Source organism: Quercus suber, unplaced genomic scaffold (assembly GCF_002906115.3).
Source record: "Quercus suber isolate HL8 unplaced genomic scaffold, Cork oak 2.0 scaffold_133, whole genome shotgun sequence".
Taxonomy (NCBI): domain Eukaryota; kingdom Viridiplantae; phylum Streptophyta; class Magnoliopsida; order Fagales; family Fagaceae; genus Quercus; species Quercus suber.
Genome location: NW_027069596.1, coordinates 712,002 through 728,506, shown reverse-complemented (window position 1 = coordinate 728,506; position 16,505 = coordinate 712,002). Strand labels below are relative to the sequence as shown.

The 16,505-nt window shown below is 32.2% G+C and overlaps 1 protein-coding gene and 1 long non-coding RNA gene across 2 annotated transcripts; both read right to left on the bottom strand.

Moving 5' to 3' along the window:
* Positions 1–254: 254 nt before the first annotated feature.
* Positions 255–5,783, bottom strand: LOC112017363 (uncharacterized). Its single transcript, XM_065776429.1, has 4 exons — positions 5,583–5,783; positions 4,560–5,501; positions 4,330–4,482; positions 255–690 (listed from the first exon to the last, which is right to left on the bottom strand). The coding sequence occupies exons 2-4, from the start codon at positions 5,358–5,360 to the stop codon at positions 385–387; spliced, it is 1,260 nt and encodes a 419-aa protein (XP_065632501.1). The 5' UTR covers positions 5,361–5,501; positions 5,583–5,783; the 3' UTR covers positions 255–384.
* A 4,657-nt stretch (positions 5,784–10,440) lies between these two features.
* Positions 10,441–15,612, bottom strand: LOC136068791 (uncharacterized). Its single transcript, XR_010630113.1, has 3 exons — positions 15,213–15,612; positions 11,024–14,608; positions 10,441–10,849 (listed from the first exon to the last, which is right to left on the bottom strand). It is a non-coding gene; the product is annotated as an uncharacterized LOC136068791 (long non-coding RNA).
* Positions 15,613–16,505: the final 893 nt, after the last annotated feature.

Below are 16,505 nucleotides of genomic sequence, written 5' to 3'. Positions count from 1 at the left end.
TGAAGTTAGAACGAAAATGTATTTGGGTTTAGGTTTAATAAAGAGGAAGTTTGAGTCTATTGGTTGGTCCTCCTGTAGATTCTAATAATTTCTCCATAGACAGGAGCTTTGTCAGTGTATTGCATGATTGGTAATGTAACCTACTTACCTTCCATTTTTCCTAACATACCAATTCACAAATAATTTGTACTATATAATCAAATAAAAAAAGACATTTATTAGCTAAAAGTAAATTGTTAAATACAATTCCTACATGCCAAGCATCCTCCAAATTTTTTTTAAAAGCAAAAATGCAAAACTCTTGCATCCTCCGCTCTATAACACAATGTGAACTACTACCCATCAGTTTATAGTCAAACATCTCTTTTACAATCAAAATATGACTTACGAGACCACTATTTTGGACCTGTTATTTGAAGCTAGTCCTTCACGGAATAGCTGAGCTTGTTTTCTGGAGTGAACTTCATTGTTGTTCTCAGCAACGCACCATCGACGTCCTAGGAGATATATGTAACTTGTGATGATTTCCATCTTCTCTAGTGCAATGGCATTATCTAGCAGATACGTGGCAAAGTCAATTTCAATTGGAAGACCTTTAAACCCACTCAACACAACCTCCTTCAGGTATTTGTGAGGTCCTTTAGAAATCAGTTTTCCCCCACTCCCTGTACACGGTTTGTGTCTAAATAACTGCAATAGAGGAGAATTTCATGAGCATTAACATTTGGTGATACTTTAGTCAAGATTGTTCTGGACAAAGCAATAAAAATATTTATACGTTTAAATTTGTTCTGTCCCAACAATTTAATCTCTGGACCTAGCAATTCTCCAAATGATTTAGATATGGATACGGAATATTCAACAAAAAAAATGATTCATACATAAGTTTTAATGGAGAGACTATCAATAACCACAACTGACGTGTGTGTGCACAACCAGTGTTTCAAGACTAAAGACCAGAATCAATACATACAAAGCCAAATATAAAAATAAAAATAAAAAATTTATTAGGAAAGCTAGTCTTTCTAGGAATAGGTTATCTAGAGTCATAGTTATCATAAAATCTAATTTAGCAATAACATATTCAAAGGCTTTATTGTAATCAACAGCATTCATAGTGAAATTGATTTTAACAACATTCCAAAAGCCAGCTTTAACGGTGAGACTAGGGTTCACCTGTGAAACTTGACCCGCCCGCCTAACCCGGAGGGTTTAGGTTGGGTTCAAAGTTATTTGGGTGAGGTTTGAGTCCTCGGCTTAAATTTTTGTGTGGATTTCAAGTTGGGTGCGGGTTCATTTAAAGCCTACCCATTGAACCCGACCCACCCAAACTTATTAAACTTAAAAGTTTTTTTTTTCATCCCCCTGGGCCCAAGCCCATTCTCAAGTTTCTCTCTTCTCTCGGTCTCTCTCCACTTGGTAGGAGGGAATGGAATGGAATGGAAAGGAATAAAAAGAATAATTTTAGAATATTCTTCCCTTCTCTTGTTTGGGAGTTTTAAAGGAGGGAATGGAAAGTTCATTCCCTTGTTTGGGAGTTTAAGTGGGAGGGAATGGAATGGGTAGGAGGGAACACTCATTCCTCTCTATTCCCTTAAAACTTCAAATTTTCATTCCCCCTGAAATTGGAAGGAATGGGAGGGAATGAAATTAGATTTAATGATTTTTTTACTAAAACTCCCAAAATACCCCTATATATTCAACCCTTTATTTTAAAATAGAGGTCTAATAGTAATATTGTCGTAAAATGATTCCATTCCATTCCCTCCATGTTGCTCCCAAACAGGATTACTTACATTTAATTCATTTTCATTCCTTTCCATTCCTTTATTTTAAAACATCCAATCAAAGTTACTTAATTCCATTCTATTCCATTCTTTTCCCTTACTTAAATACATTCCATTCCATTCCATTCCTTTCCATTCCCTTATGATTATCTTATTCCATTCCATTCCATTCCCTTATGAACTCCCAAGCGGAGCCTTAAAAATATAAAAAAACACCACGCCGTTGTTTCTTTGCTTCTCTCAATCTAACTCAAAATTTCACCACCTCAATCACTCTCAAGCCTATTAGTTAATGACACAGTGGTTCTTTTAGTGTCTTTGACTCAATCCCTCGTTAATGGCGATGGACTACTTGGTCAGTTGGTCAGGCTTTTTACAATTCTTGCCCGGTTTGGGTCACTTGAGCAAACTGGTTAGCAAGGCATGCGGGCTCTCCAGGGTTAGGGTTGTAAGCAACAGACTATGGGTTTGTATAACCTCTGCAAACAATGTCACTGTGTTGGGATCCACAGAGGTTACTTTTCAAAACTCAGATCTGCTGAATAATGTCAGAGATTTGTTTAATTTCACCCAACTCGAGACCCAATCAACTTGCCTGCTAACCTGAGTATTCTCAATGAGCAGATCAACCAAAAATTTTGGGCAGGTTTGAGTGCCTGAATTTCCAACCCAATTTTATCGAGTTGAGTTGTGCGTCAGCCTAAACCTGGCCTGACCCATACTCAGTCCTAGGTATGACTACCTTCTCCTACCTAGGTGCGATTGCAAAGAAAAGCCAAGGTGAGATACTGATTACCTAGTGTTTATATTAATTTTTTTATTCCTCTTTATATTCACTATTTTAATGCCAAATTACCATAACATATATTCAAAATCTAAAATTACCCTCCCTTGTAAACTGGTTTTTAAGGGTGAGTTCTACTAATAGATTTGTAACATTTGGTATTAGAATCAACCACAACATTAAGTGATTAAACATAACTCATTAAGTATAAAATCAAATGAGCTATAATTTTGCGGTCAAATCTCGAAGGGGACGACTTAGAGGCTAGGTTAAAATTTATTGCTAAGTCATTGACTATTTGTTAGATGAGTGGAGCAGCCAAAAAAGAGAAAGAGCTACCATAAAGTCAGTGTTGATAGAATGACCGTCATGGACATCAGCTTTGAATCATGGTGAGATGTTATGATCCAACTGTCCCACATAGCTTAAGTGCAAGTTTAACCCCGTGTATACCTCTTGTGCACCCTTTCTTTGCAAACTAGTTTTCAAGGATGAGTTCTAACTATGAGTTTTGCAAGTCTGTTTTCAAGGGTGAGCTCTACGTATGGGTTTATAACATATGGTCATTCTGATTATCACACTAAAAACATCATATATCCTCTTTTAAAATACTTTACTACACTACAAGCAAAGGCTTTCATTCTCCCAATTCCTGCAATATATTGACCATTTACTTACATAAATAATAAGATTCAAATTATCCAAAATCCCCTTTACTTAGATATTGACTATTTACTTACGTAAGCCCATCAATACTAAAACTCATCTGGCAAATCGTTATAAATTAAAAGTCTTCTGCCATAACCTAACTATTCAAATACAATAAAATTTTCCCATCAATGTGCCAAGAGACAGGTGACAATGTCAAATAAACAAAACATCAAGTTCAAGAAAATCAAAAACCTTAAAGAAAGGAGACAATTATTAGTCAACTAAACAAGATTAGAAAAACAAGCACCAAAGTAAAATTTTTTAACATAAATTATGTTATGATACTTTTATGAACTAGTGCTTCTCATGAAAAATTAATACGAACAAGCATAATTTTTCACCTACTCATACTTACTCGGGTTCATTGTTTTCTTATATGCAAATGCCAACAGTAATATACAATCACAAAGTACTTCATTTTACTACAACCAAACTTCAATGAATTCAAGTCTTTCAAGTGACCAATTTTCTTTGTGAGATCATTACTTTTCATTCTTATTCCTGCACAAAAATCACAAATGTATAACTAAACTTCAATAATTTACAAAGAGTTTAAATTATATTCTTACTCAATCCAAGTAACTTCTTACCATTCATATAATTATAGAAATAAAAATGCAATTATAGCAGCATTTGATTTGCATTCAAGAACTCAAGATTCTATCAAAAACTGGCCAATAAACATCCTAAAGGTAGTGAGACTAGCAAGAAGACAGAGAGTTATAATAAAGTTCCACTCATAAGCAGCCACAGGGACAAAAACAGAAACAAAAACAAAACAAAAAAGTAAGTCTGAAGTCACGGACTTTTTCCAGAGTTCTTCACCAAATTAGGTTTATATTTGTGTTATAATGGGATTCGGTGAGTTGAATATGTGAATAAGGTGTGAAAAATTCTGTAGAATTTTCTGTATTTAGCAGAATCTAAACAATAAAGCTTATAAAATCTGTTTTCTATATCATTTCAATATTTACGACCCACATGTTTCGTATGATTGAGAGACAAATTTGAGGGTTTAAAGTCTAGTGAAAGTAAAAGAATACTCACATGCAACTCAAATCTATGCAAGACTGGAGATGCCATAATGACAGATGTTATTCCAATTAGCGTGCTATTCTCTATTTTGGAACACTTTTCCCCATAGAACATGAGCAGCTTTAAATTACTCAATTCAGGAACGTTTCTGTATGCCTTTTCTGCCTGTAGAAAACAAGGAGGGGATGAGATGTCAGATTCATCATTCATGTAGTAATGAGAAGCAATATCATTTAACTTACCTCGACTTCCATCTGCAGGACCTTCAGCTGAGAAAAATAGCAAGAGAATTGGTCAAGGACATAACTGATGCCTTTTGGGTAATCCAAACATATCAACGGTGTAGTTACAGTTAAATCAACAAGATGCCGCACACCTTTTAGAAAAATGTTTATCTTTGGTCCTCTATAGCCAAAAGTAACAAGATTTGGAGCAAGTATCTCCAGAGTTGTCATAGACCAACATTTGAATAGTTCCAAGCATTTCAATTTCAGGGGATGATAGACATGTTTGATACTGAATAGTGTACTACAGGTTTCCACATGTAAGCGTTCAAGAGAGGTACAATTGGACAAGATGTTTTCAACATCTTGGTCATTAAGGTACACTTGCGTAAACGAGAGGTCTCTAACAGAGCTAAAGAAGTTGTCAACACCGAAATGCCTACCACTACGGCTGATAAGGATTGCGGAATTGGAATCCAAATGCTTTAAATAGTGATCAATATCATCAACTGCTTTGTTTTTGCGATCAAAGAAATCAGGAGGGATGGCATAAGTCACTTTGGGATGGCCACAAAAGCCGGATAACAATCTGAACATTGACAAGTTCAATTCAATCCTGGCGGTGCCGCAGAGAATTGCAAAGGCAATCCAACGATGAATATGAGGAAAACTATTGTCTTGATGTGAATTAAAAAGGATTCGAAGTTCATGCAGATTTAAACCCTTGTGAAGGGTTACAACTTGACTGACCATTTGTGTGAAACTGTCCGACTTCATAGAAGGGAAGTCCTTGAAACTATCAAATTCGAGTCTATGCATGAATGTCCACACATATCTCCATCTCTTGGAAAATATACAGGTGCCAACTGCTTCTTTTATCGCCAATAATGACAAAATCTCCGACAAAATATCATCGCTCAAACCACTAATCCGATCTTCATCTGAGCTTTTTTTGACTTTCTGATAAATAAACATTAAGAATATCAGTCACTATTACATAAATTTAATTTTTATACATTTTAAAAGTAACGGCAATATTACTTTAATCAAACACAACGTCAGAATCGGGTATTATCAATTTGTCGAGATTAGAGGCAGATGACTCAGGTTGCTTTCTATTATCCATTAATCACTGTAATTTGGGCAAAGCAAACAATTCCTCAACCCTAACAATTTCCCCCTTTTCTTTCTTCTCCTTCCTCTACTAAAAAACGCGAATTGGTGTCTTGCGGGTTTGTTTGTGAGTGATTTACTCCAATTTATCTATATCTACTGCTCTAGGGTCGTTCCACGGTGCCTATATATATTTTTTGGTGTGTTAAATCTGATCCACAGATTTTCCTTGTTTTAATCCTAACGGTTATCTCCTATACGTATACGAGAAGGATTCAGAAAGTTAAACCTAACCATTATCTCTTATCCGTATGCTAAAGGAATTCATAAAGTTAAGTTGCTTGAAAAACACTCCAAGAATGAGTCTCACACATTACACATATATATGCCCTTAGATCAGAATAAAGTAAAATTTCTATCTTATAATAATAATAATAATAATAATAATAATAATAATAAGTTAAGTTTATTTTATTTCTATGGCCTAAAACACCCCTAATATATATTATATTATCACTGCATTTTATTTTATTGTAAAAAATAAAAAAAAAAAAAAAAAAAAAAGTACATCAGTTTAGTTTGAGCTTTTTTTATTTTTATTTTTTTTTAAGATCTTTATATGTTTACTTTGTAAGCTTAACTTGTAGACATATAAAAAGTAACAAATATTATACACATTTACCAAAAAAAAAAAAAGAGTAAATATTGCACAAATTTTGTAAATGTGTACAAAGTTTGCCAATTTTTATTTGTCTACAATATAAATTTACATTGTAAGTACAATGTATATATAGAGATATTGTAAAAATGTTGTGACGCATGTATCAATTCTTTATGGGTCAAAATCTATATATAAAAAGTGCAAATGCTTAAACCTACGATTGTAGCTACAGTGTCTTGCTTTGTTCAATTCACACTGCTCATTGGCCTCTCTTTTTTTCTTCATAATATCGTCGTTAAACTCTTCTTCTTCTTCTTTTTTATTATATACATATGAGTTGTTAGTTACCCTGTTCATATATAATAACACAACAAATTGTTACAATATTTTTACAATTATTAAGGTGTTAATTCTTCATAAATCAAAATAAAAATATCGTACTGAAACCAACCGCAACTAAAAATGAAGGTATTGTGAAAAAAGAAGTGTTACATCAACAATTTTTTTCACAATACTTTCGTAACAAATCATAGTTAGTAAATTTTTATTGGTTCTAATTTAAACTTACTAATGAAATTACTTTTTTAACACTAATAACAACTCTTAATAACATACTACTTATGATTTGTAAAGAAAATGTTATGGCCATAACATTTCTCTTGTGAAAATATTAAGACATCTTATTGTCGTCACAATATTTTCACAACGGTTGAGGTGTCAATTCTTTACAAGTCAAAGTAAAATATAACAAAGCTATAAAGGTATTATGAAAATTTTGTGTCATTCTTTGTGTTTCTAGGAAAAAAATTTTACTAGTCAATTTTTTATTGAGCCAAAATTCACTATTTCATATACAATTTTCTTGGGTTGAATTTTTGTAATTTTTTTGTTCTTTATGCACCATTTTAAGTAAAAACACATAATTTTACACACACAAAAAAAGGATTAAAACACTTTTCATCCTTTATGTTTGGAGTAGTTCATACTTGTAAAAAAAATAAAAATAAAATCTTTTGTTTGGGGCAGTTCACAATTCCTCCTTAAACTTTAAAATCAAGCAATTCCCCCCTTAATATTTTGGAAAAGAGCAAATATGTCATATTGTTATTATCTCAATTAAACTCTAATGAAAGCTTATGATTCTTAAAATATTCCATTGTATCATCTCTAAAATACTCCCACTAAATTTTAACATCCCAAAAATTTTATTCATGTATTTTGAATTTTAGATGATAGTAATGCTTAGAAAGTTAAAATGGTAATATAAGGTATTTTATTTGTTACCTAGAGAAAATTGATTTTCTAGGTTTAAATCATTGAAACTTATCATTTATCTAATGGAAAATTCGATGACATATGTTTTTTGTTATCTTTTTTTTTTTTTTTTTTTCCTTTTCTTTTCTTTTCTTTTCTTACCTAAAATAGATGTTCATTAAAAACTAATTAAGTTAAAGATTACACCTAGACTCGTGTAGCATATGACATCATTCATTATGAAAATTTAAATATTGTGATAAGGTTTTAGCAAAATTCATGCAATTGCTTATTGTTGGAAGATGATATTTGTTATCATTCTTAGAAGTTTTTAATTAGTGAATATTGCCTCTAGCAAATAGGTATCAAAATTCTTATGCGAATAAGATTAACTTTATATGACATACATTTTTTATGTATATAGTCTCATGCTTCTTCAAATAATAATTCAATCTTAATTTTTTCTAGCACATGCCTTGCACGTGCCAGCCACACTAGTCTATATATATAAAAAGAGCCAATAGCTTATTCCTAGTAACTTTTTGGTTTGTTCAATACTCTAAGGCAAAACCCATTGTTTGTCATTATCACGCTTGCCTTTTTTGGCCTTTTTTTTCTTTTCTTTTTTTCTTCTTCTTATTATTATGAGATGGCACGATTTTTTTTTAATTTTTTTTAAAATAATAAAATATTGACACAACAATTTGTCACAATATTTTCTCAAATTTTGAAGTATTAGTTCCTTCTAAGTCAAAGTAAAATAATAAAATATCATACCAGAATCAACTACAACAAAAAGTAAAGGTATTGTGAAAATGTTGTGACATTTTGTTATATTTCTAGAATTTTTTTTGTCAATTTTATGGAGCTAAAATTCACTATTTCATAAGTAATTTTCTTGGGTTGACTTTTTGTATTTTTGCTTCTTTTTTTTAACACGTCATTTTAAGTAATAAAAATACACATAGTTTTACACACACACACACACAAAACAAACAAACTTAGGGGAAAAAAAAAATCACTTTCCATAAAATATTTCATTGTATAATGTCTAAAATACACCTAATAAATTTTAATACCCCAAAAATTTCTTCACATATTTTGAGTTTTAGGTGATATTAATGCTTCGAAAGTTGGAGCTTTGATATAGGATGTTTTATTTCTTACCTAAAGAATATTGATTTGTTAGATTTAAATCTTCTAGATATATGATTTTCACTAATGAAAAATTCAATGACACTACCTTTTTTTTCTTTTTCTTTTTTTTTTTTAATTTCTTTTCTTGTTTAAAATGGATATTCATTAAAAACAAAGCTAAACACATGCCTTGACAATATAAAAAGAACCAATAGTTTATCCACAGTAACTTTTTAGTTTCTTCAATGCTCTAAGGCAAAACTCATTGTTTGTCATTGTTGCACTTGCCTATTTTGGCCTTTTTTTTTTCTTCTTTTTAAACGCCCAGTTTGATTTAAAACTTTGACTTTCCTTTTATTATTATTATTATTATTATTATTATTATTATATATGAGCTGGAAATTTTTTTAATTTTAAAATAATAAAATATTGACACAACAAATCGTCACAATATTTTCTCAAATTTTGAAGTATTAGTTCCTTATAAATCAAAGTAAAATAATAAAATATTATACTGGAATCAGCTACAAAATAAATAAATAAATAAATAAAGGTATTGTGAAAATGTTGTGGCATTTTATTGTATTTCTAGAATTTTTTTTGTCAATTTTATGTAGCTAAAATTCACAATTTCATAAACAATTTTCTTGGGTTGAATTTTTGTATTTTGTATTTTTGCCTCTTCTTTTTTTAACACACCATCTTAAGTAATAAAAATACACATAGTTTTACACACACTCACACACACAAACAAACAAACAATCTTAGGAAAAAAAAATTTCCATAAAATATTCCATTGTATAATGTCTAAAATACACCTAATAAAGTTTATTATTCCAAAAATTTTCTTCCCATATTTTGAGTGTTAGGTGGTAGTAATGCTTGGAAAATTGGAATTTTGATATAAGGCATTTTATTTGCTACCTAAAGAATATTGATTTGTTAGATTTAACTCTTTTAGATATATGATTTTTACTAATGGAAAATTCAATGACACTACCTTTTGTTATCCTTCTTTTTTTAATTTCTTTTCTTGCTTAACATGGGTGTTCATTAAAAACTAAGCTAAACACACACCTAGACTCATAAATGTAAAGATAAACAAGGAAGTATGAATATAACAAAATTTTCATTGCGGATGATTGCAGGTAATGGATGAAGAGTTTCATTTGTAGCATATGACATCATTCATTGCAAAAAATTAAATATTATAACAATGTTTTAGTAAAACTCAGTTGCTTATTGTTGGAAGATAATGATATTCATTATCATTTTTAGAAGCTTTTTATGAGTGGATATTACCTTTAGTAATTAGGTACTAAGAAACTATCGTAGTAAAATCATATGTGAAATAACTACCCTAACTTTATGCAATTAAAATTCTTATACGAATGATATTAACACTGTATGTCATACATTTTTTATTTATATGGTTTCATGCTTCATCAAATAGAAGTTTTTTCTTAATTTTCTCACTCAAGTGGCAGTACGTGCCTCCCAAACAAGTATTGAAAAAAAAAAAAAAATCAATCCCATATTCAAACCCCACTACAAGCAGTTACACAACCTTTTGAAAAAACTTTGTTACATTCTTCATTAATCCTCTTATTTCTTTGATCAAAACTTCAGAATAAAATGCTTTCATTTATCAGTGTATGGTTTTAGAAAGTAAAATATGGATCAAGTGTATTATAATGAACAAAATAGTGGTTTAATGGAACGTGACCAATTCAATTGGAAAAGCCAAGTTCTTCCCTTCAAGTTTGATTCCATGTATTCCATTAGCAAAATAGTGTTAGGGATTTATATAAGAGCTCGACTATGTTGGCTTATCTCATGAACAATTACAGAACAATTGATGAGGCGATTGAGAGGGCCAACAGTACCAGATATGGACTAGCACCAGGCATCATTACAAAGGACTTGAATGTGGCTAACACTGTCTCAAGATCACTCCGTGCCGGCACCATTTGGATCAATTGCTATTTTGCTTTCGGCCATGACAGCCCTTTTGGTGGGTATAAGATGAGTGGGTTTGGAAGAGATTCTGGACTTGAAGCCCTTCACAAGTATCTTCAAGTCAAGTCGGTTGTCGCTTCCCTTTATAATCCTCCTTGGCTTTGAATTTAATATCCCTTCAGGCCTGGCAAAAGGAGAATTCACCATTTAGTATATAATAATGTGTGCAATAAAGTTCGTAGTTTCAACGCTATTGTTCTACCGTGTGTGACATACAACACAAATCTGTGTTCCAAAATATAATTTAGGATATCAATAAAGTTATAGATTCGTTTGTGAAAACTGGGGATTGTCTCACCTTATTACAGAGCGGAAAAGTGACATATCCACACCCAAAGCGTGGGGCCCAAGCAAGGTACAATGAAAGGAAATCATAGTCTAGGAAAGCTATAGACATAATTTTAAAGAAAATGCTAGGATAGAAAGGATCTCACAAAGGGGCTAAACCCCTGATCCACTAATCAATGCCTTTTTGCGCATTTAGAAGTTGCAGGCGTGCTCCGTCCATCACATGCAACAAACAAAGAAAGAAATCAGTAGACAAGCATAGGAGCAATAAACAAAGAAAGAAAGCACAAAACATGCAAATAAGGCAAACAAGCTAAGGAATGAAGCATGCTAACAATCAAACACTCCCAGGGGGCAAGCACACTAACAAACACACAAAGGGAGTAAAAACATCCACATTGGTGGAGCCATAAATTTAGCTATTTACTACCACAAAAAGTTACTTTATCTATTTTACTTTCTCACTTTACAAAACACCCTACATCAATGGCTTTATTTGTTGGTGTGGGTGTGTGTTCCAAACACTTTTATTCTTATTTATTTTCTAGCTGGAAATTTATGAGTAAAATAGCCATTAGGCAATTATGAGAAAAATAGCCGTTACATAATAATTGATAATATAGTTGTTGGGCTTTTAAGGGTTATTAGTAACCAATAACTATAAATTATTATCTTCATAAATAGCCTATATAATACTCATCATAACTTTTTTTTCTAAAGGGTCTTTATACTACTCTATGTTTTAGATATACAAAATTCTACTATCTTTCTCTCCCACATATTTTTCTACAAGAATTTTTTTTTTTTAAGGAAAGGCAATAGAAGGTTGTTCTTAAGCCTTTTATGAGTGAAAGTGCGTACATCACAAAGGTCGATGCTGTAGTCTAATCCTGGGGGTTGTTTGGCCAAGAGAACCAATCGCACCAAGTTTTACTTTGGGTGGCATAAATCAACCATTAAGGACAACGCTTTCGCAGTGTGATTCTATAGCATTGTGAGATTGTTCTAAACTCTTTTTTATTTTATGTTCTTGCTAATTATTTAGGATATTGTTTGTTGTATCAAACTTGTTTATTCACTATTATTTTTCCAACATTATTTTAGCTTTCAACACAATAAAATAATATAGATAACACAATAAAATAATATATTTACTACAATAAACAACCATCACAATCACTATTGCAGTGGATTTGGCCTTCTTATTTTTCTTCCAATTTGAACACACTAAAACACAATTTGCAAAAAAATAAATTAAAATAAAATAAAAATCACAAAATTCCAATTTGCAAAACCCATAAAAACAACCCAACATACCAAATCTAAAAACTGAAGAGAGCTGAAAGTCATTAATTGAAAATAGTGTGCATGGCAGAAAGAGGCAAAAAAAGAAGAAGAAGAAGGAGAAGAAGAAGAAAAAGAAAGCAGTGTGCAAGGGAGAAAAAGTGTGTGGAAGTGTAATAAAATAAAATTTTTTGCTTTAGTTTTTTTGCTACAATGCATAGCTATAGATGGTTATGCACTATAGCAAGAAGCTAAAAATTTTTAGCTATGACACCACCATTACAACATGCTTTTTAGTATTGGTGGTGCTAAAAATAGCAATATGACTTTTTAGTACCACCAATACTAATGCTCTAAACATGCTAACAAATAAACGAAGAGAACATTTGAATAAACACAAAAGCAAAGGAAGCATGCTATCAATCAAAAAAACAAAGAGAATATGTGAGTAGGTTTGGATTTGGTGTCCGTAGATCCATAGAATTGGATTACGGATAACACATGTGCCAAAATGCAAGGCTCCTTTAAAGGGACTTGGGATTTCGTGTATAAAGGTTGGGTGTGAACCTATACAAAATCAATTATTAGAGCAATGCTTAATTATACAGACAAGTAATCAAAGACACATGCATGAACAAGACAAACAAATATGCAAAGATGCAACTAAAGCATGGAGATCACACAAGATGGCATAAAGCAAGTAAGGCAAAAAGCACAAATAGGCAAGGCATGTTATCAAACATACAAGGATAAAAGCTAATCATGTTATAATGCACATACAAGGCTAACATGAGAAAGTCTAACATGCAAAGCTAGGCAAGAGAAAGAAGCAAGAAACAAGCATGCCGACATCAACAAGAAGCAGTCTCACACACAGAGTTGCACCCAAACAAGCCACAAGGGATAAGATGCAACCAAACAAGACAAGAAAGGTACAAAAAGGGGCAAACAAACACATACTAAGAGAAGGAAAACATGCGAAGCGTGGTAAGGATGTAAGAAACTAGGTCTAAGCATACAAGCATGGATCTAAAAATGAACATGGATCTAAGCATGAAGCATCCAAACATAGCATCACAAAAGAGATGGATCTAGAAGTAACAGCATGTAAATAGCTAAACAAGCATAAATAAGCAAGTAAGACTCTAATCGAAACCCTTTATTGAACTAGGATGTTTAGATGTGAACCTTGACTAATGGATCAAGATCTACTTCCTACCCATGACACAAAACACAAGAGAAAGGCATAAACAATTTATTTAAAGCTATAAGCACTCAAACATAGCGTCCAAACATGTAGATATTGCATAAAGAGCACAAACAAGAAATTTGGCATATCCTAGCCCAAAAAGCTATGCCAACATCGCCAAAGCCATAAAAAGGGGCTAGAGAGATAAATAAAGCAATAAAACATGCCAGGAAGAAAGATAAAGCAATCGATCATGCCAGGAATTTAAAATAAAGCAATAAAACATGCTAGGAATTTAAAATAAATCAATAACAAGCTAAGAATTAAATAGGTGTAGATTGTAGCTAAAAAGCTACTTCTACACCCTCCAAACATCAAAACCAAGGAAGATGGACCAAGAAGAAAGAAATGGAAGTAAGAACACTAACTCTTGATGTATGGAAGATGAGAGAATCAAGGATTTATTTATGTGCATTTGGGAGAGAATTTCGGAGAAAAGAAAGAGAGAATTGCTTTAAAAACTGCTTTGAGTGCCCAAAAATTTTTTTTTTTATTTTTTTTATTTTTTAATTCAGGGATCCAGAGTGGGTGGGGGGGGGGGGTGTTATATATATTTTTATGATGTTTCAGCTTTTGGCAGTGCACATTAAGTTTGTATCGAACCCATATGCTAGTGTCAGTAATTCTATCCTTTTTCATTAGCTTTTTGGTTCCAATTTTGGTTGCTCATTTAAAGGTCTTCACAGACTTCGATTGACCTAATTTGGTGGCATTGGAAAGATATGGATGTTTGGTTTGTAGATCATTTGATTTTTTGAAAATTGGACATTTGGATCAAAATTTATGGCCTTGGGAAGTGAGTTGACATGCCCATCACAGTTTTCAAGATATCTCAACTATTTTAACTCTGATTCTAACCAATGAGCAGTCATTTGAAAGGGAATTCAATATCTTCTCAACGACGTTGATTTTATTCCGTTCTAATGGTCATATCAAAATTAGGTTTTCACTTGCCTTTGGGAGTCAACTTTAGGTCAAACTTGGCCAAAGTTTTTTGATGTCCGATGACAAAACATACCAACTTTGCTTCAACAATTGAAGAGTACCCCGACTCTTAAGATTCTACACCAAACAAAAATATCCCATATTAGAATATGACCAACCACAAAATTGTCAATCATCATAACATTCACAAAAATGTTGATTCCAAGAGATGTTCATTCACAAAAAATCTTGCCAACTAAATGAAAATGCCAATCACAACAAAAATTTTGCCAATGATAAATGCCATTATGCCAACAAGTGATCCCAAAAATGAAAAAATGAATTCATTCAACAATGCCCCAAACAAGATTCAAAAAAAAAAAAAAAAATCCACACTCATGAAAAATGAGTTTTGTCCAACCACGTCTACACATTTAATTCCCAAAATTTTCATACCCATTGAAAGATCAAAATTCGCAAATTCAATCAAAATAATCCAAAACAAAATACAATGCAAAGTTCCATAAATCATCAACATTGTCCAAATTTGAAAATCATCATCAATTCAAGAATGCCTTAAAAATCAACATGTCCATACAATATAAATTTTCACCCAAATCATACAATATCCAAGAATTCCCAAATGAACAAATGATCACAAGATGACAATATTCATCACAAATTTCTCAAATACCAAGCAAAAATTAACAAATTAACCAACAAAAACAAAAACTGAATTCACCTGGAGGTCTTTGGTGGAAGGGTTTGGAGCATGCTTAAGTAGGTCTTGAAGAAGTCCCTTCTTATCATTCCACTCAATTGATGGTTCATATCTCTTCCCATGAAATGTGAGAAATCTAGGGGGATTAGGAGAAAGTTCCATTGAAGAAAAAAAAGATGAAGATTTTCAAAATGGGTTTCAAAGATGGGTTTTTCAAGATGCCTAAAAACTCAAAGATCTAAAGAGATTTTCATGAAGATGGTAAAAATCAAGTTTGGAAGTCTAGAGAAGTGATTTTCTAAGCAAGAAATAGTGTGGAAGAAAAGAAAATGCAAGAGAGATGAAGCTTGTGAATAATAACAATGGAGGAAGAAGGAGAAAAAAAAAAAAAAAAGATGGGGCAGAGAGGGAGGCCAAAATTTCGGCCCATCTCTCTTCCCACTTTAATTGCTTTGTCAACTCAAGTTTGACTAAGTTGACTCAATCAAACTTGAGTTAACTCATCCATTATTTTTCTTAAAAAAAAAAAAAAAAAAAAAAAGCAAAGTTGTTTTCAAAAAAATTTTAACGACTTTTTAGAAAATTAATGGCTCAAATTTCAAAAAAAAAAAATTGACTTTACACAAGAGAGAGAGAGAGAGAGAGAGAGAGAGGAAAAAGTTTATAATGATTGAAATTGATTTCTTTGGTGAATCAAAAAAGGAAAAAAGAAAATCCCAAATTTCAAAAAATTGAGCTAATAGAGCCTCAACCATCAAAATTCTAATTTGGATTTTGTTTATTGCAAATAAATTCCAAATTGAGCAAATAGAGTTATCAATCATCCACTAGATCAAGCAGCTAGAGTTCTTGTTCGCCCCAAATTCCAAATTGAGCATATAGGTTTCTCAATCATCCAACCAGATCAAGCAAATAGAGTTCTCCGTAGCCCCAAGATTTCCAAATTGAGCAAGATAGAGTTCTCAATCACCCCGCCAGATCGAGCAAATAGAGTTCTCGGTGACCCCAAGATTCCAAATTGAGCAGATAGAGTTCTTAATCGTCTCGCCAAATCGAGCAAATAGAGTTCTCGGTCACCCTAAATTCTAGATTGAGCAGATAGAGTTCTCAATACCCCACCAAATCGAGCAGATAAAGTTCTCAGTCGCCCTAAATTCCAGATTGAGCAAATAGAGTTCTTAATCATCCCACCAGATTGAGCAAATAGAGTTCCCGGTTGCCCTATATCCCAGATTGAGCAAATAAAGTTCTTAATCACCCCACTGGATCGAGCAGATAAAGCTCTCAATTGCCTCAAGATTTCCAGATTAAGCC